The sequence below is a fragment of the Pseudochaenichthys georgianus genome, chromosome 9 (assembly GCF_902827115.2).
Source record: "Pseudochaenichthys georgianus chromosome 9, fPseGeo1.2, whole genome shotgun sequence".
NCBI lineage: Eukaryota > Metazoa > Chordata > Actinopteri > Perciformes > Channichthyidae > Pseudochaenichthys > Pseudochaenichthys georgianus.
In genome coordinates, this window is record NC_047511.1 from 11,282,566 (window position 1) to 11,308,430 (window position 25,865).

Below are 25,865 nucleotides of genomic sequence, written 5' to 3' on the forward strand. Positions count from 1 at the left end.
TGGTTTTTGGGAAGATAAAAAGACAAATTCAGATTTCTCAAGTTTTTTTGTTTAAAGATAAACAAATAAAACATTGAACGCTGACAAAAGTGTCTCATCAAGTGTCCTCTTCCAGACATGTCAAATATGCGTGGCCATAGCAAGGAGATAACCAAGGTTGTTTCAGGTCAGATATTTTTAAACTTGGAGAGGTGAGTGTGGAAGTCTGCCAACACACAGAGGAGATAGTGGGATGCTGGGCCAAAATGGATGAACAGTGCATTCAGAGTGGGTGGTTGAAAACCACATGTGGAAATCTGATGTTTCAAACCTCTGGGAGTGTGACTCGGTAGTTTTAGAAGAAACACACTGTTATTAGGAATAAGGAATAATTCAAAAGTGCAAACCTAGAAAAAGAAGGGTTCATAAAATAACGGCATCTTAAGACATTTTGTGGTATAGTTGTAATAATCTCTATTAAAACAAATCAAAAAAAGATTTAAAATAGAAACTCTGTCTCGCTTGATCAGACTTCCAAGAACATCTGCTCTGTATTCAGCACCGCACTTCCTTACAATGGAGAGGTCACTTTCAGCTGGCAAGCGCCTTGTACATCTGCCGAGTACCATTGCAGAGTTTGAGCATGACAACATTGCTTAACCAGCCTCTGCCAACATATTTCATTCGTGTGATGAAGTACTGTCCATAACATGTACATCTGTTTTTCCTGACTAGTGCTTTTTGCAAGAGAGCTTCACACATGGTTTCGGAAAGGACAATAATTACAATTCAGCACAATGTATGAACAATCTGTTTTGTCGATTAATTCATACCACACCTACTTTGCCAATAAAATGCAGTGGCAAAGAATAATCAAGGTTACAAAACTGAGCAGACAGTAAACCAGGGTTCTGTCTGAACCGGGTAACAGGGGCGCTGCGCCCTATTACTTTCGGTGTGCGCCCTCATACCAAAATGCCCATGTTCCCCATAAAATGTTGAAGTGATTCCAGAAAACAATATTCCTGTTCGACAAAAACAGTATAATCAGCTCCATAAATATGAAAATCATGTCAAAAAGACTGTCGGACGGCATAGTCAGCTTGGTTTTTACGAAGCGCAGACGTCGCGTTGTTTACGTCCATGGCGCCATCTTGTATATGGGCATCATGTCTCGCGAGAATTTCTACATCATCCTATATTTTTCTAAAAAAGCCCCTGGTCAACTCCAGCTTAAATACTCACGGTCTGTTTATGCATTTAAAAGTTGACCTGCCGAGCCTGCTACAAAATAGCTCGTAGGGGGAACAAATGTTTTTTTAGGGCTCATCTTTTGTGACTAATAATTATCCCATGCATGTTAAATGGAAATCAAGCCACAGCTTTTAGAAGAGCCCCATTATGCATTTTGGGTTTTCCCTTTCCTGTAGTGTTGTATAGGTTTGTGTGCATGTCAATGGTCTGCAAAGGCTAAAATCCCAAAGTTCCCTCCAGAGGGAGTCTCTCTCCCACACACTCCCCGCCCCCGCCTAAAACACCAATTGGACTCCCGTAACATATTGACATCACTATCTAACACTCGCACTATTGGCTAGCGCTCCAACCCATAATACGTGAATGAATATTAAAGCATGGAAACATGTCACAGGAGAGGCACAAATCCTGCCTGATGATAAATATGCCCATAGCATGCCTCACTTCTAGAATGCACAGAGACTCCTGCCTGGCAAGAGAGAACTGCAAACACCACTGCAGTCACGTTGACGTATGAGTCACAAAACTGTCAACATGCTACAGCTCCTCCGTGGCCTTTGTGTATAGCAACAAAACCATCAATCTCATTTATACCCTGTCTCATGAATAACTACAAGCATTTTAAAAGGTAAATGCAAGTGTGTGATGAAGTCTTTCTGCAGAGCATGTCCATTAAAGGTAATAAGAGGAGGTGGGATTAGTGAGCTGGAAGACGCATACATCTATCCTCAACAGTGGTTACAACTGAAGCAACAGACACAAGGGGCTGTGCTTTGATGACATTGGGAAAGAGACAAAGATGCTGCTGAATGGAAATTATATAAAGCTGAAAGTATTACAACAGGGTCTGTTATGAGGCCAAGTAGGGCCAAGTTCAACACAGTCCTGTTGCACAAAGGGCATACACTAAATGTCTAATGTGGTTTAAAATAAACAGCATAATACTGGAAATAAATGGTGGAAATAAGGCAAAACCATGGTGTCGATCGTTCTTCTCCTCTGTGTGAAAAGGGTCCTTACCTTCATCACAGTAACATGAAAAGCATTGGGAATGAGTTAGTAGTATAATGACAGGCATTCGAGCTAAATTAATACTTGAGTGGTCAAGTTTCAGTGAGGGTCAGGCTATAAAACCTAAAGAAAATGTACTTGATGTTTTTCAGGTCAGATAAACAATGAGGTCTTTAGTGGCTGTAAAGGTAAATAGTGAAGTATACCAATGGTCCATCATTTATGAACCTTCAGCTAAAGAAGAAATGCAATCGTCTGCTTGGGCCACTGTGTGTTCCGTGTGCGAGTTTCTCAGGTCTACAAAGAGCTTTAGGTAACATTAAAGGGCTCCTTGTGATCCTGTAAAACGAAGCTCCTACCACCTTGATAGAAACTCAGAGCCAGAGTGACATGAGACAAGTTCTCCCTTCTTAAAATGTGACTACGATAGATGGGTGTCTTTAGGTTTTTGTTCCATAACAAATGAGACAAACAACAAGATGTACAGAAGAACACTACAGTCAGTGTCTTTAGATTCCATATACTATTCTGCAGACAGGAGCTGCCGGAATCCCCTTGAAGACATTGGTACTCGCCTACTGTGCCGTGAAGGGATCCGGTCATTCCTACACCCAGGACATGGTTAAACCATACGCACCAGCACGTGGACTTCACTCCGCAATCGGGCAATCGGCTTGCTTCTCTCTCACTGCGAGGGGAACGCAGATCATTTACGTATCTTCCGTCGCCAACTGAAAACCCACCTGTTTCGCCTGAACCTTGGCCATTAGAGCCACCACAAAAAAAGGAAAATGTAGCACTTAAAAGAGTTTAGCCTATTTCAAATGAATGCACCAGCACTTACAATGGTTTGATTTATTTTAGGTAAATCTGTGTATTTGTTCTTGTTGTTCCGAGTTTGTATCTATGAGGTATTGATTGATTTTAAGTCACTTTTGGTAAAAGCGTCAGCTCAATGAAACGTAATGTGATGCGTCTCCCCACAAAGCTAATAATGACTGCCCAAACGAGGAAACGTGTTGAGTTGTACGCAAGTCGTGAAATCTTATTTTCTCGAGGCGCGAGTAATATTTGGAAGTTTTAGAATTCATTATCAAACAACATATCTTCTGGTTATAACATATACTAATTACCAGAGGTGGGAACTCGAGTCACATGACTCCGACTCGAGTCGCATATTTTTGGACTTGAGACTTGCTTGACTAACATTGATAAAAGACTTGACTTTGACTTGGTATTCATGGCTTGAGACTTGACTTAAGTTTGAGACCGATGACTTGAAAGGACTTTGTTTAATTAAATATTTGCGTTTGTTTTTGTATTGAGATATTACTTTTAGTTTTTTCCAAATGTGATTGGGTGATTATAGCACCATGCGCGCAAACCTGGCAACCCACTAGTAGGCAGGAGTGTCAGTTAACATGGCAGCGGCTAGCGTTACTCCAAAAATAGTCACGTTTGGATTCAAGGATTATGTTGTCGATGACGATAATAAGAAGAGAACAGCGGTACGCAGGGTCTGCAGCATAAAGATCAGTGACAGGACCACCACAGCATCCAACTTCATTCGTCACTACAACAAAACACAGAGAAAGGTGCGTGCATGTGTTGTGTTAGCTAGAAAGCTAACGTTAAGTTTAAGCTACGTTAGACTTGGTTTCAAATCGATTAAGCAAAGAGAAGACAAAACGGTAAATGAACACTAGAACCACCAAGGGATTCATTTGGACTAACCCTGATACTGACGGGCTGTCAGGAGAGAGAGAGAGAGGGAGAGAGGGAGAGAGGGAGAGAGAGAGAGATGCCTCGTTTATTTCCCGTGTTATCATCAGAAGTTACTGTAAACTGTTGAATAATGTAGTTCATCTACTTTTAGTAGTTTGTTTAAATGTTTTAATTATGTTGTTTTTGTTTGTAGAAGTGCATCATTCCTTGATTTATTGTAAAAATGAATCTGAACTTTTTGATCCGTTATGATGATAAACTGAAGCAATTTCTAAATGAACCCAATTAAGTGAGTTTTGAATCGTCCTACTTAGTTTATACAGGGTATATGCAGGAATCCTGAAGTCAAATGTAATACCTTTTAAGACCTTTTTTAAGACCCTTCCCATACATTTTAAGACCTCATCGCAACTTCGAGTTCTAACCGGTTACATTGGCGACACACTTTACCTCACATTTACTATATTGATTGTAAGATAGCACAACTAAACAGAGTGCAGACAGACTACTGAAGCCTCCTCTCCACATGCACTTCAACCTCTCTGTGGGTTAGGGTTAAGGCAGTATGCTGCTTTGTTGCTTCTGTGCTCTTTCATTCCAGTAAAACTCCTCAGAAACCAGTAGAAACCAGTATTTGACCAATAAACAAAACAATTGACAAAACTATGAAATATATTAAACTTTGGTGAGCTTCAGCGGGGTAATGCCATATAGGAGCTCCCTCACAAATACCCAGGGGTTAAATTGGGCTGGGGCTGTCCGGGGCTAAGCCCGGCACATAGGACGATGCTCTGACGTCATCACCCTCACACATTTGTCATATGTTTACAAAAAACGATATATATGTTAAGACTTTTCTCGTTCTTAATATAGACTATATTTAGGGTCGATATGTGTTGACCTTACTTTAAAATATCAGATCTCTGTGACCGGATATAGTTTGGCTTAGACCCCGGCCCCACGAGGACGCATACAGTAAAACACATACGCAAACGCAAAAAAGTCTTCCGTTCAAGCGCATTCGATTCATTAACGTGTCCGTTCACACTAGACCGCTGGAAATGCTGGAAACGCTGTAGTACATATTCCAGGCCTGTAAGTGGCGCTGCTGCCGCCACAAAATACACCAAAAGCAGCGAAGAAGACCCCGGAGCATGGTTGCCCTTCTGTTTATTCTCCGCGGTGGACGGCGTGTTCTCCTGCTGTATATCTCTCAGGTAGTCCACCAGCAGATAAATTAATAATTAATAATAATAATAATTTCAAATGATTAGCTGTGTATGTAATGAAGATCATAGTGTGGGTTGAATCCATTTTCATAACCACTGTCTTTTAACTGATTTAAATGTGGAAACTGGGCGTATTATTCATCAGAATGTTGTATGACTTGACTTGACCTGCTTGACTCATCACAGTGACTTGGGACTTGCTTGACTCACCACAGTGACTTGGGACTTGCTTGATACTTGTAGGTCAAGACTTGAGACTTGCTCATGACTTGCACATGTAGGACTTACTCCCACCTCTGCTAATTACCAAACTAAATAACAAAAAAAATGTGTATTCTCTGACAAACATCTGAACCAAATACTTGTAGAAGATCTGTAAACAAATTCATAAATGTCCTCATTAATCAGTATAACCAATACCTTTTATTTTATAAAAAACACATTTAAATATGGTACTCCAGTGCATGGATGAATTAGATCAAACTCATACTGCATTAATTTAATTATAATACATTTGTTGGTAAATGAGAAATGTATCAATACATTGATTAAAACATAAAGCCTTCACTGGAAGTGCACTTAAGTAAATGTTCCGGACCTTTACATAAATGTCCTGTTTAGCATACACGATGTGACCCGAGGTCACTCCAACTTTTGGCTCGACACCCTCCTCAGATTGGTTGATGATGAATTGGGAGAAAATAATTCAGCAGTTTCACAAAAGAGGGGGAGGGATGGCAACGCAGAGAGGGAGATACAGAAGGCCTCAATGAGCAAGCACAAAGGCAACGATACCCATCATGGGACCAAGCGCTGCGTTGTACCAGCATTCTTTCTAGGATGCTAGCATAAGACAACAAAGGGGCACAATGAGCCTATTCATCACCAGTACAGTATGCTAATAATGTAGATAGGATGCATTCTCACCCTCCTCCCATGGCAGAGATGGAGGATCAAATAGGCCATTAAAAAAAAACACTGATCACTCTGCCCTGCAGTGAGTGATGCCAGCGACAAGGAAACAATTAGACCTGCACTTGTTTCAATCATATTGCAATGTTTATTGTGCAACTGCTGGCAAATCAAAACCATCTGGGGAAAGCAAAAGATCTTTCTAACTTAAGGGTCACTAATAATAATACAACTACTTTCACCAGAACTGTAGCAATGGTGATACTTGTGTGTGTGACAATATCATTTAGCACGACTAAAGGTCTCGAGCCATGCTCGAAGCTCTAAGGTTATCTTTGCTTTAAACTAGATGCTACGTCATCAGCATGATGGCAATGCTTGTATGCTGATGCTAAGAAGCTATAAGGTTTACACTTTTCACCATCTTAGTCAGACAAGCTACTTAGAACAAATGACTAATTATGATAAGACACAAGATCCTTCAAGAATTCATAGGAAGCTTTGCTGTTCCAATTTATAGGAATAAAAATTCGTTCTATTAACAGATATCCTTGTCGGAAGGAGGATTTATCATCTGGGGACCAGGAATGTCTGCATCATTGATACGATACTTTACAACCATATTAATCAGCCGTATGCCAACTACCTTCATTTCATCAAAAGGTATCAGCCCCAAAAAGACAGCAGATAGCTCCAGTATATCTACTTAACATCTGCCTTTTGCTTTACCTTGTAATAATCTAAGACATTTGCAACAAAGATCGTAGCAAACATACATGTTTCGAGTGTACCACTCTTGCATTGGTACATCTTTACGAGGGCAAAGGCCTGTTTGGTCAAGGCATGATGTTTTGTACGGATAACAAAGCATGCACACTGTGAACACAGCAGCTGTTTGCATGGAAACTGTGTTTATCTTGGTTTGGGAGTCCCTGTGGCGGCGCCAGAGTATTTGTGTTGGGTAGTCTATGGTAGGGCTAACCCATACAGTGGTGGGGCTCAAGTCAGTATTTGCAATGTAATTACATACACGCTATATCGCCCCCTGTGACAGTGAAACGCCACGCGTGAGGTTTAGATTATTTCCCTGTCTCAATTTCAAATTGAACTGTATGGACTTCCTGCAACAACACCACCCCGTTATCGTGATTCTGATTGGCCAGAAGACATTATCAAAGGTGTTCTATTGAGAAGACGATCACTACATGACAAACGTTTTCAAAACCGTTTCTAGTCTTCGGTATTTCCAGACAAGTGGCTGCTGAAATCAATCTTACTAACTGCTGTCTGTGCAATTTACTCCGCGCGAGTTGGCGGACTTTATTTTTGCTTACTTTAACATCATTTTTCATGGTAGGGCTAAGCCATTTCTTGGTATGGCTGTAGCCCCAGCCATACCCTGGCGCCGCCACTGCCTGTGACCAAGGCTGAAAGTTGTACACTGCCCTCATCTCTTCATAATGTGACCTACAGTGCATCAAAATAAACCCCAGTGTAAACACTTCAAGATACGGCTGACATCAGGGCAAATTTGTGTGAAGCCAGCATGTTCACAGACTTGTTTTTTGGTTCTGTGACGGGTGTGTGTGTGTGTGTGTGTGTGTGTGTGTGTGTGTGTGTGTGTGTGTGTGTGTGTGTGTGTCACCTTAAATGCACAGACAATATGGTGAAAAATACTATGGAAGGATTAAAGATGCACGAGTAGACACAAAGAACCAATATGAAGGATAAAGTGTGCTGATCTCTGATGCTTAGAAGACAGGGACGACTTCATTCAGAGGCAGCGACGAATTATAACCTTTCCATTTACATGCATGTAGAACTGAAAACATAGGAAGTGAAAGCACTGAGTCAAGGTCTTTCTGTTAATTAGAAAGGCATTGATACTTTAACTAGAATTTACTTACACATGCAGATATGAACTGTTTGCCTTGTACCTGTAGAGAGAGACGGGTACAGTAGCTGTGTGACATGGCCGTGCTCTGGTGAATAAATAACAGTGACATAAGGGCTATTGTGCAAGTTTAGCTGACAAGACATGTTGCAGACTCAGTTATCTGTTAAATGCTTAGCGGCTGTTCAGCAAATAGCTTGATTAAATATTCCGACTGCAGGTGCAGAGCGATCAGTTTGATTGCTTCTTTGCCTCAGTGGCCTCAAGCATCCTAGTTAAAACCAATAGAGATTCATCAGAAGAAAAAAACTGACTAAGCTTCATCTGAGTTAAAGACATACATAAATATGTTACAGCAAGATGTACCGAATACAATGGAAAATGTACGCAAGTAGGGTTGATGCTTGAGAACAGAAAAATACATATTTAATTGTTAGATATCTGGTATGCTGAAAAATTATAACTTTATATTTAAAAATGTAAATTCCTCTGTCATCAAAAACAGATTTTGTGAGAGGGGTCTGCCTGCAGGCATCCACTCACAGGACAGTTCTGGTGCAGGCTTCACTGTCAGGACACCTCCACTCTCAGGACACCTCCACTCTCAGTACAGGAAGTGACAATTCTGACGAACACGTTTTTCCCCCCGCCCCCCGAAGGAATCGTCTGATGGAAGTTTTCAAATCACAATGATCCGCTCACCATGCACTTTGGATTGGCCTTGGTCAAGCCCTTTTGACCCCCCCAGCCTGGTTCTCGTAAAAGTTGACTTAGCCATTTTTCGCTCAAATGACACCATGGAGGAATATAACGGGAGTTGACAGGGGAATCTCCCCGCCTCACGAGTGCCTATCTTTTTGGCTATTTCACCCAGTTCCTTCTACCGGGGACACTGCCCGGTCTCGGGTGTCCCCCCACGGCCTGTGTCCAGCCATTTCCCCCCCACTCATCCATATATTAACGGATGTTGACCATTTTTGTTTCATTTTTCTCCTCTCACTGATCGAATGGCAAACGCGACCCACCATCGGAGGGCCTCCACCAGCCCGGCCTAGTGCCGGTGCTCTGGCAGTCGGCTCCTCCAAACTGCGGGTTCAACTCTGATGGCCGGAGGAGTGTCAGTTGTCACTTCCCCCACTCTACGTGTCTCTTCCTTCCCGGGCCGGTCGATATGAAGCGTGACTAAGACGCACCGTCTGACCCCCACCACGGGTCCCACCACGGGTCCCACCACGGGTCCCACCACGGGTCCCACCACGGGTCCCACCACGGGTCCCACCACGGGTACCGCAGCGGGGTGGAGGTTCCCGGCTGGAACCTCTCCACCTCAGATTGATCCAATCACTTGCCAAGTATTTTTGAAATACTTTTCCAAATGGCTTCCAATGGAGCTTTCCTAGATGGTTTGGTGAAACAAACCATCTGAGTCAGGTTAGTAATGCTAACCATTGCATGTTTTACATCTATTACAGGGTGAATCTTTAACTGAAGCTTGACTTTAAAGCAACCCAACAGAAGTTTCATGTAAGTTTAGTTATTTCACTCGTAGCTCGGGCTGCGGGGGTGCTAGACACGGGAGCATGTTGATACGACCTTCCTAGACGGAGATATGGCCGCATTATACAATAAACTTCCGTTGGGTCGCTTAAAAACAAATATCGCAAATCGAATAATCGCAATTATTTCCCCAAATCGTGCAGCCCTTTTCACCACTTATATGTGGCATTAGGTGTTGACCTCTATATCTCACCCTGAATAATCCATGTCCACTACCCCTCTATATTTAAATAGTATGGATCAAAAATAGTTGAACATGATGTCCTAAATATTTATTTGTTTGTGCAACTATTAAACATTCCATCATTTTTCACCCATTTCCTAAACTGCAGGCACTGACAAGGAATCCCAGATGATAAGTTAGCTTTGAGAAAAAGGGTGATATGCTCACAGATGCATCCTGTTCCTAAATGTCATTTCTTGGTTCCTCTTAGAGACAGCACGAGATAGAGCTTAAAAGAAACCACAGAGGCTAAAGGGAAGGGGATGGAAATGATTGTGTACTCAATGTAGGAACTGTCCAGCTCTGCAGATATGTCACTGGAAAAAATAGCTAACCACACAGTGTCAAGATAACAGTGTCAAGATAACTTTTTTAAAAACATTAAGAGGAGATGGTGTTTGTTTTGAACTAAATTGGCTGATCTTTTAAAACAAGTCTTTTACAAGGATATCCTGTGCTTTTCCTTACACTTTCAATCATAGTATTAACTGTTCAGCTTGGACAGAAACAGACACCCAGCTCTTACCATGACACTGATTGAGGAGCAAGCAAGGGTCACAATATGTTACCTTTGCGCTCCAGGTAGAAAAACCAGTCACAGCCACTTCACATGATTATATGATGACACATACTTCTGACTGCTTGCAGGAAGGGTTGTTCGTAGGGTTTTGTTTTTTATGAGATCATGTGTACGATTGGACTCAACATCATGTTTAAAGTGTTAAGTGTTGCTTGAGAAGACAACAACAGTGGCTGACCGGTGTAAACGCATTACAACGGCCCAAGACATTTCTATTAGGTGAAACATGCTGCATTTTTTTTGAAAGATTACTGTTGGCAGAGTTAGTCTATTTCATAATTGCAGGGTTTCCCACACATAGACTATACTTGGGCGGGCCACCCAGCTATATTAACGGCCGCCCAAGTATATTTCGCGACCCATTTAGTTTTTTGGTTTTTTTTCCGTCCGTGACCACGACGCCATCTGCGATCGATTAACTTGTGGACAATGATCCCTCGCTCCCTTGCTCTGATCTCGCCTCCTTCTGGCCTGTTAAGTGGCCTGCCTCACACAGGGTGACTAGCTGTCCACATGATGTGGCCTGCCGACATGGCCACTGTCATACAGATCATAAATCAAAGCCCTTGATTGGTCTCTGTGTGTCATTCAAGCTCGGGATAACCTCAGCTCAGGTGAGGTAAAGGACTCTCTGAATGTTTAGATAGTTAACTTAGTCTAAGTTCTCAGTGGGTCTCAAACGGTGTGGTCACCATTTATGTAAACCCATATTTCCATTTGAGAGGGTAGTGATTGGTCTAATGCAGGGGTGGGGAACCTCCGGCCCCCGGGCCGTATACGGCCCGCGAGACCTTTTGGTACGGCCCTCGAGGTCATTTATAAACACGCAAAAAAGAACAAAATTAAAGAAATCTAGACCGCAAACAAATTAAACAAGCGAGTACCTGTTTTTCCTGGCCAAGGTCAGGGTCCTTGAACACAACACGAGCATAACGTGTCATCACGTGGTATATGTCTCGTCTGACAGGGATGCAGTTCTCACGGAGAGCACCAGAACACGGCTCCGGGCCGGGACTTCACAAATCGCAGTATCCATAAGGAGCCATACACATGCCGCAGTTTTTGCGTGGCTGTGTCTTTAGTTGAGAGCCCAGTGGCGATCTGTTCATCTGTCATACTGATCATAGGCCTACAGTCAATCACTTTGTTGTTATTAGCATCTGGTTAGCTAGCTATGCTAACGAATATAAGAAGCTTTTCCTACAACCAGTGAGGTAAAGGCACATCTTTATATGATCAGTATAGTTCTAAAAAAATAAGAGACTAAAGGAAAAACAGGTATAAAATCCGATATGACAGTAAAAAAAAGTTGTTATAAATGAACAAGAATACAGTTTGAAAGGGGAGTGATTTGTAAAATATCCATAAAGAAAAAGAAATCTGCTTCCAGTTCTGTTTCATCTGGAATCCCCCCCCCCCACTCACTTAAATCATGTCTACATTGATAGGAAAGTCATGGTAAGATATCTGGATTAAGAGGTTGCTTTTTCTTTGCACAGCATGAAAGAAAGGCCAAATGAATGGGCTGTGATTTTAGTATTTTTAAGCAGAGGTCAATCATTTGTACGGCCCTCGGAGGATGTTGAAAAAATGTAAATGGCCCTTGAGAGGAAAAAGGTTCCCCACCCCTGGTCTAATGGATAGTGAGGTGGGCTGAAGATCGGAAGGCTGTGAGTTCAAATCCCGCCAGGAACACCACCACTAGTGTGCCCTTGAGTAAGGCACTTAGCCCTTAAGGCCCTGACACACCAACCCGATTTTGGGAGTCAGAGGCCGTCAGAGGCTGTCGGGCATTCGCGGCGCCGTAGTCAGGTTGGTGTGTCCCGCACCGTCGACCGTGACACACCTTATTTGGACTGCCAGACCCGATGCATGGCCGATTCAACATGTTGAATCGGCCATGCCTGGCAGTCGGACCAAATAATCACTCTGATTGGCTGTTCAGCTAGCAAATCAGTGCATGAGAAGCGAAACGGAAGTGAGGGACGTAAACAAACGATTTAAGAAGGCACACACAGACTGCTATTCATTTTCATCTCATCATGGCGATCTGGAATGATGCAAACGAAGACGTGCTCATCACCTTGATCCAGGAGAGGCCAGCTCTGTATGATATTACGGAGAAAAGATACTCTTCTTCTTCTCTGTCTTCCGGTTGTTGCCTCTTTTGAATGACGAATACACACTACCGCCGCCTGCTGGTAAGGAGAGTTATTGCCACTCACGCACTGAAGTCGGTGCGGCGTGTTCCCGTGCGACACATGGCCAAAACGCAGGAGAACACGGCCAGGCAACAGCCGACTTCAGCGTCAGCTAGTCCTCTGGTGACTGCTTGGTGTGTCAGGGCCTTTAGTTACTCCAGGGAGAATGTCCCTGTAATCGGTCATTATAAGTCGTTTTGGATAAAAGCGTCAGCTAAATGAAATGTAATGTGATTAGTAAAATATGCATGAATAAATAAATAAAAAGTTAACTAGGTGAAAAAAGGTAAGATACACTTTTAAAACTTGTTGAGAGAAAACTAGTCTTTGCTGCTGCCTCAAAGAGAAGCAGGGGGAGAGGAGGGAGACAGGAGAGGCTGATTCAGGAGCACAGACACACTCACAACTATAAATGAACCAAAAATAAATTAATAAACAAGTTTCAGTGTTTTTTTCATATTGGAAATGGTATGTTATTGGTTATGGCCATGATTTTATGATTATTGAAATGTATACAGTTCTGTTTAATATAGGTGTTTCCATAGATCTAGTCTCTTTATTTTCCCCTCAAAATGCACCAGATTGATGCATTTAACTCCAAAATAAAATCTTACCGGGGGGCATGCCCCTGGACCCCCCTAGAGGATTTGAGGTCGACCACCACTAAAAATCACATGGATAGGTTCCTAAATACATTTATAAATACATTTATTTTTTTAAGTAATCCATTGCCATATATGTTCATTTGTGGGTAGTATATTTAAACTATAGGGCTATCATTAAGGGCCCTGCCTGTACCTGTTCGCTCTGCCATCGCGTGAAGGGTCTGCTAACAAGCGACCAACAAAAATGTTAATGTTGTTGCACGTCACCTTGGCTAGATAGGTTAGCTTATCAAAGGATGTTTCTTATTATTACTCTGTGATAAATCATCACTACACCTTTTGTGAGGTGAAGAACATCTGCTGTATGGAACACCTTTGGTGACTTCCTCAGTCCCTGACTGTGTTACTGTACATAGAGGAGATTCTTGTTTCAACATATTAGAACAAAAGGCTTTGTTGAGCCATGAAGGACATTTATAATGTGTCCAAGAAGCCTGTTGACATCCTCAAGAGCTGTACTGGGTAGGTGCAGCAATTGCACAAGACATCGTCTACTTAATGTGTCTATCCAGCAAGCAATGTTGTAGTTTGATTTAAAACGGTATGCAATTCAGTCAATTAATCAATGTAAACACAAAACTATCGTGTCTCTAAGCCACTGTATAAAGAAACACGTGTTGGTTCATTTATACTGCTGCAAATACAAGTGTTCCTATTCCTTTTTAAATCCCCATCGGACAAAAGCAAACTGTAGCTGGATCTTGAGTATGAAGCAGTTGAAGCAGAATGACAACTATAGCTGGATGAGTTACAAGCTGGAAGTATTAATTCCAGCAATGGACCACATCCCCGGTTCCCTAAGTAAATACCAATGTGTGCATAACCTGAAAGAGCCGCGCGACCTATGTCAAACAAACTGCATGTAGTTTATTGAAAAATTAGTGGATGTTTAGAGTGGAAACTGAGCTTTTACTGTGGAGAGCAAAGCAATTACAAGCCCATAAAAGTAACAAAGCTGGAAGAGCTGCTTCACTGATGTGTCTTGAGTTGTAATACCAAACAGAAGAGGGCGGGTGTCCTGTCCCTGAAAATACCAGTGCTCAATGTAAAAAAAAAAAAACAGTTCCACATTACAGTGTGTTTCTGGACAGACACTGTCATGTTTATGTTCTGTACATACCTTCTGCAATAAGCTCGTCCACGGTGACCTGATACCGGCCGATTGCAAACACTTTGCCCAAGTAGCTGCTGAGTCCGGAGCCGGAGCTGGACGCCCCTCCGAGCCCGCCGCTCTCGGACTTTGGCATTCTGGAAAACTTCTTCATCCTTTCCTTTCTCCAAATGCAATCCCTGTTATGAGCGGTTGAGTAACCACACAGTCCAAATTATCTCAGTTGTGTCCGACGTCCCCTATCTACTTATCTGAAGTATTTTCTTTTCCTGCATGCTCCGCGTCTGGTTCTTTTTGAGGGACTACTGGCTGTCGGGTGATACGACATGAAAGTACAGTTATTATACAGGCGTCAGGGGTGGGATGATACTGCAGAGTCAGTCTCCAGAAGCTCGTACCAGTGACCGCATACACACATAAATGGCCAAAAGCAAAACACTAATGTTCGTTGGCTAATGAGACATCACTGTAGATGGCTGCAGCCTTTGCTAGCATGCATGGACTCGGCGGTGTGCAGCCAGGAGGCTTCGCCAACAATGAGAAGAAGGCAGGGGAGAGGCACAACAATGCAGCTGCCACCGTGGTTGATAACACCACTTCTGGCGGAAAGGAATTCCTCCCTTAAATATATCCAGTCCTCCAAAAGTAGCGGCGCCGCTCCACACCCCGCGACCCGTTCACTTCACTCGGGCGAAGCGGCTATGTAGCTTGTTATTAGCTGCTGTAGTTAGCTCGTTACTAGCTACGGTAGTTAGCGGCTAACGAGATTCGCTAGCAGCCACAGTGGTTCCTCCAATAGCAAATCCGCTCGGAGTGCAGGTGGGCTAACAAAGTAGGCAGCCCGAACCTCACACAAGTAAGGGTACGCGTCTCCCCAGAAGCCCTTCCGGCTAAGGCGTTTTCATTCGGGTCACCTGTATCATCTCCACTAACTCATTTTTAGTGAAGCTTCGTGAAAACTAAAACTTCTCGTGACTCCTCAGCGGTAGGATACAACATAAGGGTGGTTTGTTATTTACCCAATGAGAGTGACAACCTAACCTGACATGGCCCCGCCCCCTACCATTGTTATGATTGGTTTATGAGGAGGATGTATGGAAGCCAATTTATACAAGAGAGAGACACTATTGAATGAACTTGTGGATAAACAAAAGTAAACAAAATGCCAACATTATAAAATAGTAAATAGTTCTCTATTCAGTTCTCTATTCAAGTGTACAATACTTTGGATTTGAACTGAAGTCTCTTAAATTTGGATGACATAGTGCACCCTTTTACTGTTCTTAAATGATCACTTATTAACCTCTTGTGTGAAAACATACTAATAATAATAATAATAATACATTTTATTTTTAGGCGCCTTTCATGACACCCAAGGACACCGTACTTTTAAAAAAAAAAAAAGATAAATAAAATAAAAGCTAATAGGCAACAGAACAAGATAAAAACACAAACAGGAAATCGAAATACTGTACCTAATACCTATCAAATATATATATAGATATATATATATATATATATATATATGTATATATGTATGTCATTTATCGAGCACAATGTACTGTGGTAAAATGTTACCTTTCCAATAAAACATAATCTTAACTTCATTCTCAAACAAACTAATCTGATTGCAACAAATAAGGGATTTAAACCTTAAGAACAGTATCTTCCTAAATCAATTATATCATCAAGCGGCCATTAAACCAAAAAAGGTATATTGACCCAGATGACAGACCATTCAAAATGATGAACACAGAATAAGAATCAAAATGGTTGATTCACCTGAAACAAAAAAAAGCGTTTTAATATGGTGACCCCGCATGAGTGGTAAAACAAAAACTATAACTGTTGTAAATGTTTGTACACTGTTCAATGCCATAACTTTAAAGTATGTCCTTTCCTTAGTGGCAATGGGCTTCCCTAAGAAACACCCAGAAAATGCTGATCTATAAAATCATGGCATAAGTGAAAGACCAAGCTGTGTGGTTGAAGGAAATTCACTAAACAGACTGGAAAGAATTAAGTGCATGTTGAAATAAACAAACCTCAGGCCAAAGTCATGTGTTATCCTCAGTCACATTTATGTAAATTGTTAAACATCCTATCTTTGTGTCTTTGTTCTGCCTGTTAAACAGTGCTGGTCTTTTTTAAGGCTATAACTTCCTCAGTTTGTGTTAACTGAACTTACAACACCCCCTTTGATTTTAATGAACATCTGCAGTGGAAAAACAATGTACATTTTCACCAGGCACTGCCAATGAGGAAGTGGTGTGATAACTGCCTCTGTGAACCAAAGGCTTTATGAACAAAGGCATGTGTGGAGGCTGGAGAGTCGACCTCATACTCATACACAATTTAAATATGTTGTGGTCTAACTCAATTTCAACATCCCCCTAAAGTAACCTTTGTTCTCTATACATCAGCAATTAGAGGTGAAAAAGGTCTACTTTGGGTAAATAGTCATGCACCATAAGCACATTCAGGTCAATGGTTACAGAGGGAGCACATGGCTGAGATGGGGATTACATAAGAGATGAGGAGGAGCACAGTAGAATCACATGACTCTTCAAACCTCCATGTCTGGACACATCCTGTTTCTGCAGGGGGGGATCTTTCCTCTCTGACACACTTACCATTGTCTGGCTGAGTGTGAGGTGTATGCTGCCACCTGTTGGTGTGTAAATACACAATTGCACACAGAAACTTTCAATACAGGAATATCCTCATTCAGCAAGTAAATATATCAAGAAACATCCATCATTCTGGGTTGTCGAGCAGAAAACTGAACCAGTTCTCAGGCTGACCTCTGACCTACTGGAAGTTTTGGGCGCAGTCAAGATAACTTTGCAATACAAGTTTGCTTCTACTGTACCAACATTAAGAGCAGAAAAAACACCAACCTTTCAAATCAGGATATCCTTTTTTTAACGTAATTTCAAAAGCCCTAAGAATATATTTTCTCCCTCATCTTTTTATTATGAGTCATCAGCTGAAGTAAATGGATCTGAAAAAACAGATAAAATACAATGAGGACAAGTGAACTGGACCTTGAAGTTTGTTTTGGACGCATTGCTTACATGGCAAATATAAATGAACCACTCAGAGTCAAGAGGTCATTGTTCTGTTTGACATAAGAAGTAGTAAGTCGTTGCACTCACATACCAAGTCAAAACGGACTGAAGTCCTGAGTCCTAATCTTTGAGTTTGCGTCATAACAATTTCTTCCAGCACATTTTGTACATAGCATTTAATATTTTGTTAATACAAATACATAATTTGTATCTTTGAGCTTGATGGATGGCAGCAGGTATTTTCAAGTAAATTCACAAGTCATTAAGTCAAATTGCAAGTCTTGTTCTATTTTGTCGAGTCAAGTCATTGACTATGTGACTTGAATTTTAACCAACAGAAAAGTATTTAAACAATTATCACACCTTTCAAAAATCAGGAAAAGCCAACTCTTCTAAAGTTGCAGTATATGTGAAGGTGAGTTTTAGGATTTCATTTGGCCTTTGGTGTCACCATTTTTTTTAGGGCACAAAAGCCACATTACATTACATGTCACTTGTTAGACGCTTCTATCTAACTTACAATACTGTGGATAATCCCCACAGGAGCAATTTGGGGTGAAGTGTCTTGACCAGGGACACAACGACATGCTGACTGCAGTGGGACTCGAACTTGCTATCTTCTGATTTGAAGATCAGCACACTAACCCACTGAGCAGTAACCCACTGAGCCACAGCCTTCCCTGGCCACATGCCTGGCCACATGCCAGGGGCACAAAGGCTATTGAGGGAAAAATTATGATTTGGAGCTTACAAATAAATAACTTTTCTGAAAAACACACGAATGACACGGAAAACAAATCACTTTTTTAATATCAATAATGGCAAACATTATAATCATAATTCTCCTTAGTATTAATAATAATAATAATAATATATTTTATTTATAAGCGCACTTTTCATTTGCGTAAACAAAACTCAAAGTGCTACAAAATTAAAAATTAAAAAGGGTGAAACAAAACAACAATAAAAAACAATTAAAACAACATAATAAAAGCTGTGACATTCATGCCCGCATGGCATAATGTGGGGGATTTAAAAATCTAGTTAAAGGCTATTCTAAAAAGATGCGTTTTTAGGCCTTTTTTGAAAGCCTCCACAGTCTGTGGTGTCCTTAGCTGGTTTGGGAGGGCATTCCACAATCTCGGAGCAGCGGAGCAGAAGGCTCGGTCTCCCATGGTCTTCAGTTTTGTCCTTGGTGGGATGAGGAGGTTTGCCTTTACTGAACGTAGGTTCCTCGTGGAGGTTTGTGGGGTGAGCAATTCCTTGATGTAGGAGGGAGCATTTCCATATATGCACTGATGAGTGAAGAGGGTGATGTTGTAGTCAATCCTGAGTGAGACCGGGAGCCAGTGCAGTGATTTGAGGATGGGTGTGATGTGTTCGTACTTCCGCACTCTCATCAGGATCCTAGCAGCTGTGTTTTGGATGTATTGCAGCTTCTGGATGTTCTTGCTAGGAATCCCAATGAGAAGTGCGTTACAGTAGTCCAGCCTGGAGGAGACAAAGGTGTGGACAAGCTTTTCAGCATCTGGCAGACTGAGTGTGGGGCGGAGTTTCGCAATATTTCTCAGGTGGTAGAAAGAGGTCTTGCATATTTGCTTGATGTGGGCCTCAAAGGTCAGGTGAGGATCCATTTTAACTCCCAGATTGGTAACCGTTGTTGAGAGTGGAATGTTCTGACCGGAGAAGGTGATGCTGGTGATGGCAGATGAACGGACCTGATGTGGAGTGCTAATAAGAATGGCTTCAGTCTTGGAGCTGTTTAGCTGGAGGAAGTTGTGCTTCATCCACACCTTTATCTCCTCCAGGCATGTGGTTATTGTGGATGATGGCAGAGGTGCAGAGGGTGTTGGGTTTGCTCTGATGTAGAGCTGTGTGTCATCAGCATAGCAATGGAAAGATATTCCATGCCGGCTGATGACACGACCAAGGGGGGATATGTATATGGTGAAAAGGGTGGGGCCAAGGACTGATCCTTGGGGGACACCGCAAGTCACAGAGTGAGTTCTTGATTTAGCCGCTCCCAAGGTGACGTGCTCAGTCCTCCCGGTGAGATAGGAGGTGAACCAGTTTAAGGCAGAGTCAGAGAGTCCAATTGTAGTGTGAAGACGGTGGAGTAGGATGTCATGGTCGACGGTATCAAATGCTGCAGTTAGATCCAGGAGGATGAGGAGAGATGGAGATCCGGTGTCAGCTGTCATCAGCAGGTCATTGGTCACCCTGACTAAGGCAGTTTCTGTACTGTGGCCCTGGCGGAATCCAGATGAAGTAAGTACCAGAAGAGTATTACCGTATATAAAATGAAATACTCTACTTTGAATAATTAGTGTTTGGTATGTTTTCTATCTACTACTTCTCCCATTCACAAATCCGAAATCAAATCAAAAAATCTAAAATTATATGAATATGTAACAAATATATTCAATTTCAGAGCAGAAGAAACAGAGCCTTCAAGGGTCAAACTCTGCACATAAATCATTCAGCAATGCAAAAGTATGTGTGTGTGTGTGTGTGTGTGTGTGTGTGTGTGTGTGTGTGTGTGTGTGTGTGTGTGTGTGTGTGTGTGTGTGTGTGTGTGTGTGTGTGTGTGTGTGTGTGTGTGTGTGTGTGTGTGTGTGTGTGTGTGTGTGTGTGTGTGTGTGTGTGTGTGTGTGTGTGTGTGTGTGTGTGTGTGTACGAGTCTCTTTAATAAAAATGTTCAACTCGAGCATCAAATTTGTGTGAGGCGTTCTCCCGGTAGCCAATCAGCAGTGAGGATCTCAGCCACTGACGTTGAATCAGAAAACCAAAACATCAGCCGTTAGCTGTTAGCACACAGAGCTCACAACTCCTCATATCTGTGTATGTTATACCCAATTCCAACTAAGCTGTTGAAGGAAGTTTTTCCATTAATTAGCACTTCTTTATTAAATATTATGAATATGTCTTTATTATCAGGCTATGTTCCACAATCATTCAAAGTAGCAGTGATAAAACCGCTTCTTAAAAAGCACAACCTCGATCCAGAGGTTTTAGCCAACTATAGACCTATTTCTAATCTTCCGTTCCTCTCAAAAATTATTGAGAAAGCAGCCGCAAAACAGTTGTGTGATTAACAATGATTTATTTGAAGATTTTCAGTCTGGCTTTAGAACACATCATACAGGTAGCACAGAGACAGCTCTGGTTAAAGTCACAAATGACATTCCAATAGCCTCAGACAAGGGACTTGTCTCTATTCTTGTTTTGCTCGATCTCAGTGTTGCATTTGATACTATCGATCATGATATCTTATTGCAAAGACTAGAGCACTTCGTTAGTTGGCATACAGGGAACTGCTTTAGGCTGGTTTAGGTCCTATCTATCTGAACGCTCTCAGTTTGTACGTGTCAACGATGAATCTTCCACGCAAACCAAAGTTAGCCATGGAGTGCCACAGGGCTCAGTGCTCGGACCTATTTTGTTCACATTATATATGCTTCCGTTAGGCAATATTATAAGGAATCATTCTGTACATTTTCATTGTTATGCGGATGATACTCAACTACATTTATCAATCAAGCCTGATGAAATTAATCATCTAAATAAAATTCAAGACTGCCTCAAGGACTTAAAAACGTGGTTGACCTTAAACTTTTTGATGTTAAACACGACCAAAACTGAAGTTATTGTACTTGGCCAAAAGAATCTACGAAACAAATTATCTAAAGATATACTAACTATGGATGGCATTAATTTGGCCTCCAGTGAGACTGTAAGGAATCTTGGTGTTATATTTGATCAGGATTTATCCTTTAACGCCCACATAAAATCAATTTCAAGGACCGCCTACTTCCATCTACGTAACATTGCAAAAATCAGGCATATCTTGCCTCAAAACGATGCAGAGAAACTAGTCCATGCATTTGTTACTTCAAGGCTGGATTATTGTAACTCCTTATTATCAGGGTGTACCAAGAAGTCAGTCAAGTCGCTTCAGCTGATTCAAAATGCTGCAGCTCGTGTACTAACCAGAGTTAGGAAAAGGGACCACATTACTCCTGTTCTGGCTGCCTTACACTGGCTCCCTATAGAACACAGGATAGAATTTAAAATTCTTCATCTTGCCTACAAAGCCCTTAATGGGCAGGCGCCATCTTACCTTAAAGAACTCATTATACCCTACTGTCCTACTAGGGCATTGCGTTCCAAGAATGCAGGGTTGTTGGTTGTTCCTAGAGTCTCTAAAAGTACAATGGGAGCCAGAGCCTTTTCTTATCAAGCTCCACATTTGTGGAATCAGCTTCCAGTTTGTGTTCGGGCGGCAGACACCCTATCCATTTTTAAGAGTGCGCTTAAGACCTTCCTTTTTGATAAAGCTTATAGTTAGGGCTGATTAGATTCAGCCCCTAGTTTTGCTGATATAGGCTTAGTTTGTCGGGGGACATCTTCTTCCTTCTCTCTGTCTATACCTGTGTACTCCCATGTTCCGATTAACCCAGCTTCCCCAAATTTCTTTCTTTTTGGTGTCTATATACGCCATGATCCTGTTGCTGCGGTCCTGTGTCCTGGATCGCGAGCCCTGGATCTTGAGTCGTGGCTGTGGTCCTGGATCATAAGTCCTGGATGGATATCCTCGTGGATTCATCTTCCTATTATACACACATGCATTTCCAAACATTTGGACTACCTATGTTGCAAATGTATTATCTTTTCAATTTACACACGGCATCTATTGCACGTCTGTCCGTCCTGGGAGAGGGATCCCTCCTCTGTTGCTCTCCCTGAGGTTTCTCCCATGTGTTCTATACCAGTGATATTATTTCATCCAGTAGCCTAGTTAATCTTTCACTAGCAAACCGTTGAAAATGTCTTTTATGATGTTCCGAGGGATTTGGCGGCTCAGCCTGGTATCAGCCTCTCACAAGAAAGTTACCGGTGCGCCAAGTAGAAAGAGGAGCGCACAGGAGACAACCGTTTGATTGCAGACTGTTATGTTTATGTGGGGAAATGGCAGTGTATACATTATTTGAGATATATTTCAAACTCGGACTTCATTTTAAGGACATGTCGGCCAGGGGTGTAGAGCTATATATTTAAGCACCGGATTGGCAAAACAGGAGAGTAAACCAGTCTGCTTTGATCTATGAATTCATGTCCGGGACTCTCACGGTATCTGCTGTGTTATAGAAGGAAAACCTCCTTCACTTCATGAAATGGCTGCAGCATCAGGAGGCAGCGGGACGTATACTCCGCCTATGAGAAGTGCAGCACCAGCGGGTAAAGATGTGCCTTTTTACGCACTGCCTTCGCTGTGTTTACCTTCATCAGAACAGCGACTGCAGGCTGCTACGTGTTAACCACACACACCTCTACACACATCTCTACACACATCGAACTTCCCGATTACTCCCCCTTCTATTAGTTTGTAGGCGCATGGTGTGTGTGTGTGTGTGTGTGTGTGTGTGTGTGTGTGTGTGTGTGTGTGTGTGTGTGTGTGTGTGTGTGTGTGTGTGTGTGTGTGTGTGTGTGTGTGTGTGTGTGTGTGTGTGTCCGGTGTGTTTGTGTCTGTCCGACACCGGCATTTGTTTTCAAATGACCATGAACAGTAATTTACACACATCTGGCTAACTCCATAGGTATATACGGGTGTTCCCAAAAGAAGTTTAATCTTTATTCTTAATCTCGATGTAGTGCTAAATGCTTTCGGAGTGCACCGGAACGAACGACACTATCATAATATCTTCTGAAAACAAATGCCAATGTCACACAGACACACACACACACACACACACACACACACACACACACACACACACACACACACACACACACACACACACACACACACACACACACACACACACACACACACACACACACACACACACACACACACACACACACACACACACACACACAGGCGACCGGACATCTCCTTCATAATGCGCCTTTTCCTCGTTTTCCCAGCATTCACTGGATTATCCGTAAATCATACAAACAAAACCAAAACGTTGATTTATCTGTTTTCCCGTTTTGGTTTAACAACTGAATAACGTCGGTTTTTTTGGTTTTCCGTTTTTTCGAAAAACCAAAAAAGACACCGGTTCTTTTTTAAAAGTTGTTAATGTTTTGGATGCATATTGTTATAGTATTTGTTCAGGCTGTTACATACAATTAGCCTCTGTTGCTACCTGCTGGTGGTGAGTAAATATTAAAATCAGTTTATGGATCTGCCGGTCCTTGGCACAATAAAGGTTAGGAACCCCTGTAGCTCACCTGAGCTCACCTGAGCCCCTCAGTCTGACAGGGGAGGACTCTCCTCCAGCTTGTTGTGGAAACAGCTCCTTATGTCCGTTAGTGCAGCTAGCTAACCAGATGCTAACATCACGGTCCCCGCTAGCACCGGTCTCTCTCTCTCCCTCTCTCCCTCTCTCCCTCTCTCTCTCTCTCTCTCTCTCTCTCTCTCTCTCTCTCTCTCTCTCTCTCTCTCTCCCTCTCTCCCTCTCTCCCTCTCTCCCTCTCTCTCTCTCTCTCCCTCTCTATCACACTAAATGCGCTATTGACACACACACACAGAGCCGAGTTTGAATGACACAATCACACGTACATGTATTTCCATGCAACTCTCTGATTGGTCTGGTGACTTGCCTCTGTTGCAATCACTGAACACGGGAAATTACAGTCCTGCCGTCCCCTCTTGTGTCATGATGAGGTTCACGTAAAGCACGGTTAATGTATTATATTAATATTGAGGTGTCTCAAATATATGTCAATCAAGTGGCACCTGCTAACGGGTGGTGGATGATATGTTTACATCTAAAAACGTATTTTTCAAACATTATTATTTTTATTTTATTTTTCTTTCTTTTGTTACTTTTTTAACGGTCCGCGATCTACCCGCACCACACTCCCGTCGATCGCGATCGACTGGTTGGCGACCACTGGATTAGAGCAATGCGAATATTCGCATCTCGTCCGGTTTGAACGCAGCATAATGCATTTCAGAGACCAGACCACTGCTCTGACTCTGAATTTCGAGATTTTAACAGTGTGAGGGGCACAAAGGCCATGGTGGCCGTAGGACGTAGCCTACAATTATTTGTGGGGCATAACGGCCAGACCGAGGGGCAACGACGGCCATAGCCGTCATGGCCGCCGTGAAATTCCTACCATAATAATAACCTTTTCAAATTTCAAATCCCTGTCTCCTTAATTTACCCAACCACAATCCTTGCTTAGTCTCTGTTCGTCCTCAAACACAGTGATGGTGATGCTTTATTTCTGAATGGCAGTCCAGTTTATGAATGAAGACTCTTCACTTTGGAAGAATGTAATTGTGAACTATTTGAAGGGGTATGCTCTAGAATTATTGTCTGTTACACTTGGCAGTTGGTAACAAACAACACTTTGGAGTCTGCTGTGCACCGAGTGTGGATGAACTTGGCTGCTGCTCGAGACCTCACTAACACTAAGAAAGTGGATCACATCACTCCTGTTCTGAAGTCTTTACACTGGCTTCCTGTGTGTCAAAGAATAGATTTCAAAATATTGCTGCTGGTCTATAAAGCACTGAATGGTTTAGGCCCAAAATACATTACTGACCTCCTGCTAAACTATGAACCATCCAGATCTCTCAGGTCTTCAGGGACTGGTCAGCTTTCTGAACTACACATGGTAAAGCAGCGTTCAGTTATTATGCTCCAAATATCTGGAACAAACTCCCAGAAACCTGCAGGTCCGCTGCAACTCTGACTACTTTTAAATCCAGGCTAAAGACTTTTCTTTTTGTCGCTGCTTTTATTTGAACTATTCATATCTTAAACTGCACTGTAACTTTTATCCATGTACTTTTTCTTGTAATGTTTAATTGAACTATTTATATTTTAGACTGCACTGTAACTTTTATCCATGTATTTTTTCTTAATGTTTATTTGATTAGCTTTTCTTTTTTAATGCTTAATGTCTTTCATTTTTTTTGTTTTTGTTTTGTTTTGTAAAGCACTTTGAATTGCCTAGCGTTGAAAAGTGCTCTATAAATAAACTTGCCTTGCCTTGCCTTGCCTTACATCTCTTAGTTTTCCCCTGTGAATTTCATTTCAATCAATCAATGTTTGTTTATATAGCCCAATATCACAAATGTTACATTTGTCTCAGCGGACTTCACAGTTGGTACAGAATATCAGTATGACAATACGGCACCCTCTGTCCTTAGACCCTCACATCGTACAAGGAAAAACTTCCGGAGAAAACCCACAGTTTAAAGGGGAAAATGGGAGAAACCTCAGGGAGAGCAACAGAGGAGGGATCCCTCTCCCAGGACGGACAGACGTGCAATAGATGCCGTGTGTAAATTGAAAAGATAATACATTTGCAACATAGGACCACAGCCACGACTCGCGATCCAGGACACAGGACCGCAGGATCATCCATGACTCCGGATCCCGGCGTATATAGACACCAAAAAGAAAGACATTTGGGGAAGCTGGGTTAAT

At 42.1% G+C, this 25,865-nt stretch overlaps 1 protein-coding gene across 2 annotated transcripts in view; it reads right to left on the reverse strand.

Moving 5' to 3' along the window:
- Nucleotides 1–15,352, reverse strand: part of bmp2k (BMP2 inducible kinase) — a 60,100-nt gene extending 44,748 nt beyond the window's left edge. For both annotated transcript variants that reach the window (XM_034091975.2, XM_034091973.2), the window contains exon 1: nt 14,351–15,352. In XM_034091975.2, coding sequence (XP_033947866.1) covers nt 14,351–14,495 — 145 coding nt within the window. In that variant the 5' untranslated portion in view covers nt 14,496–15,352. The remainder of the gene's footprint in view (nt 1–14,350) is intronic.
- Nucleotides 15,353–25,865: the final 10,513 nt, after the last annotated feature.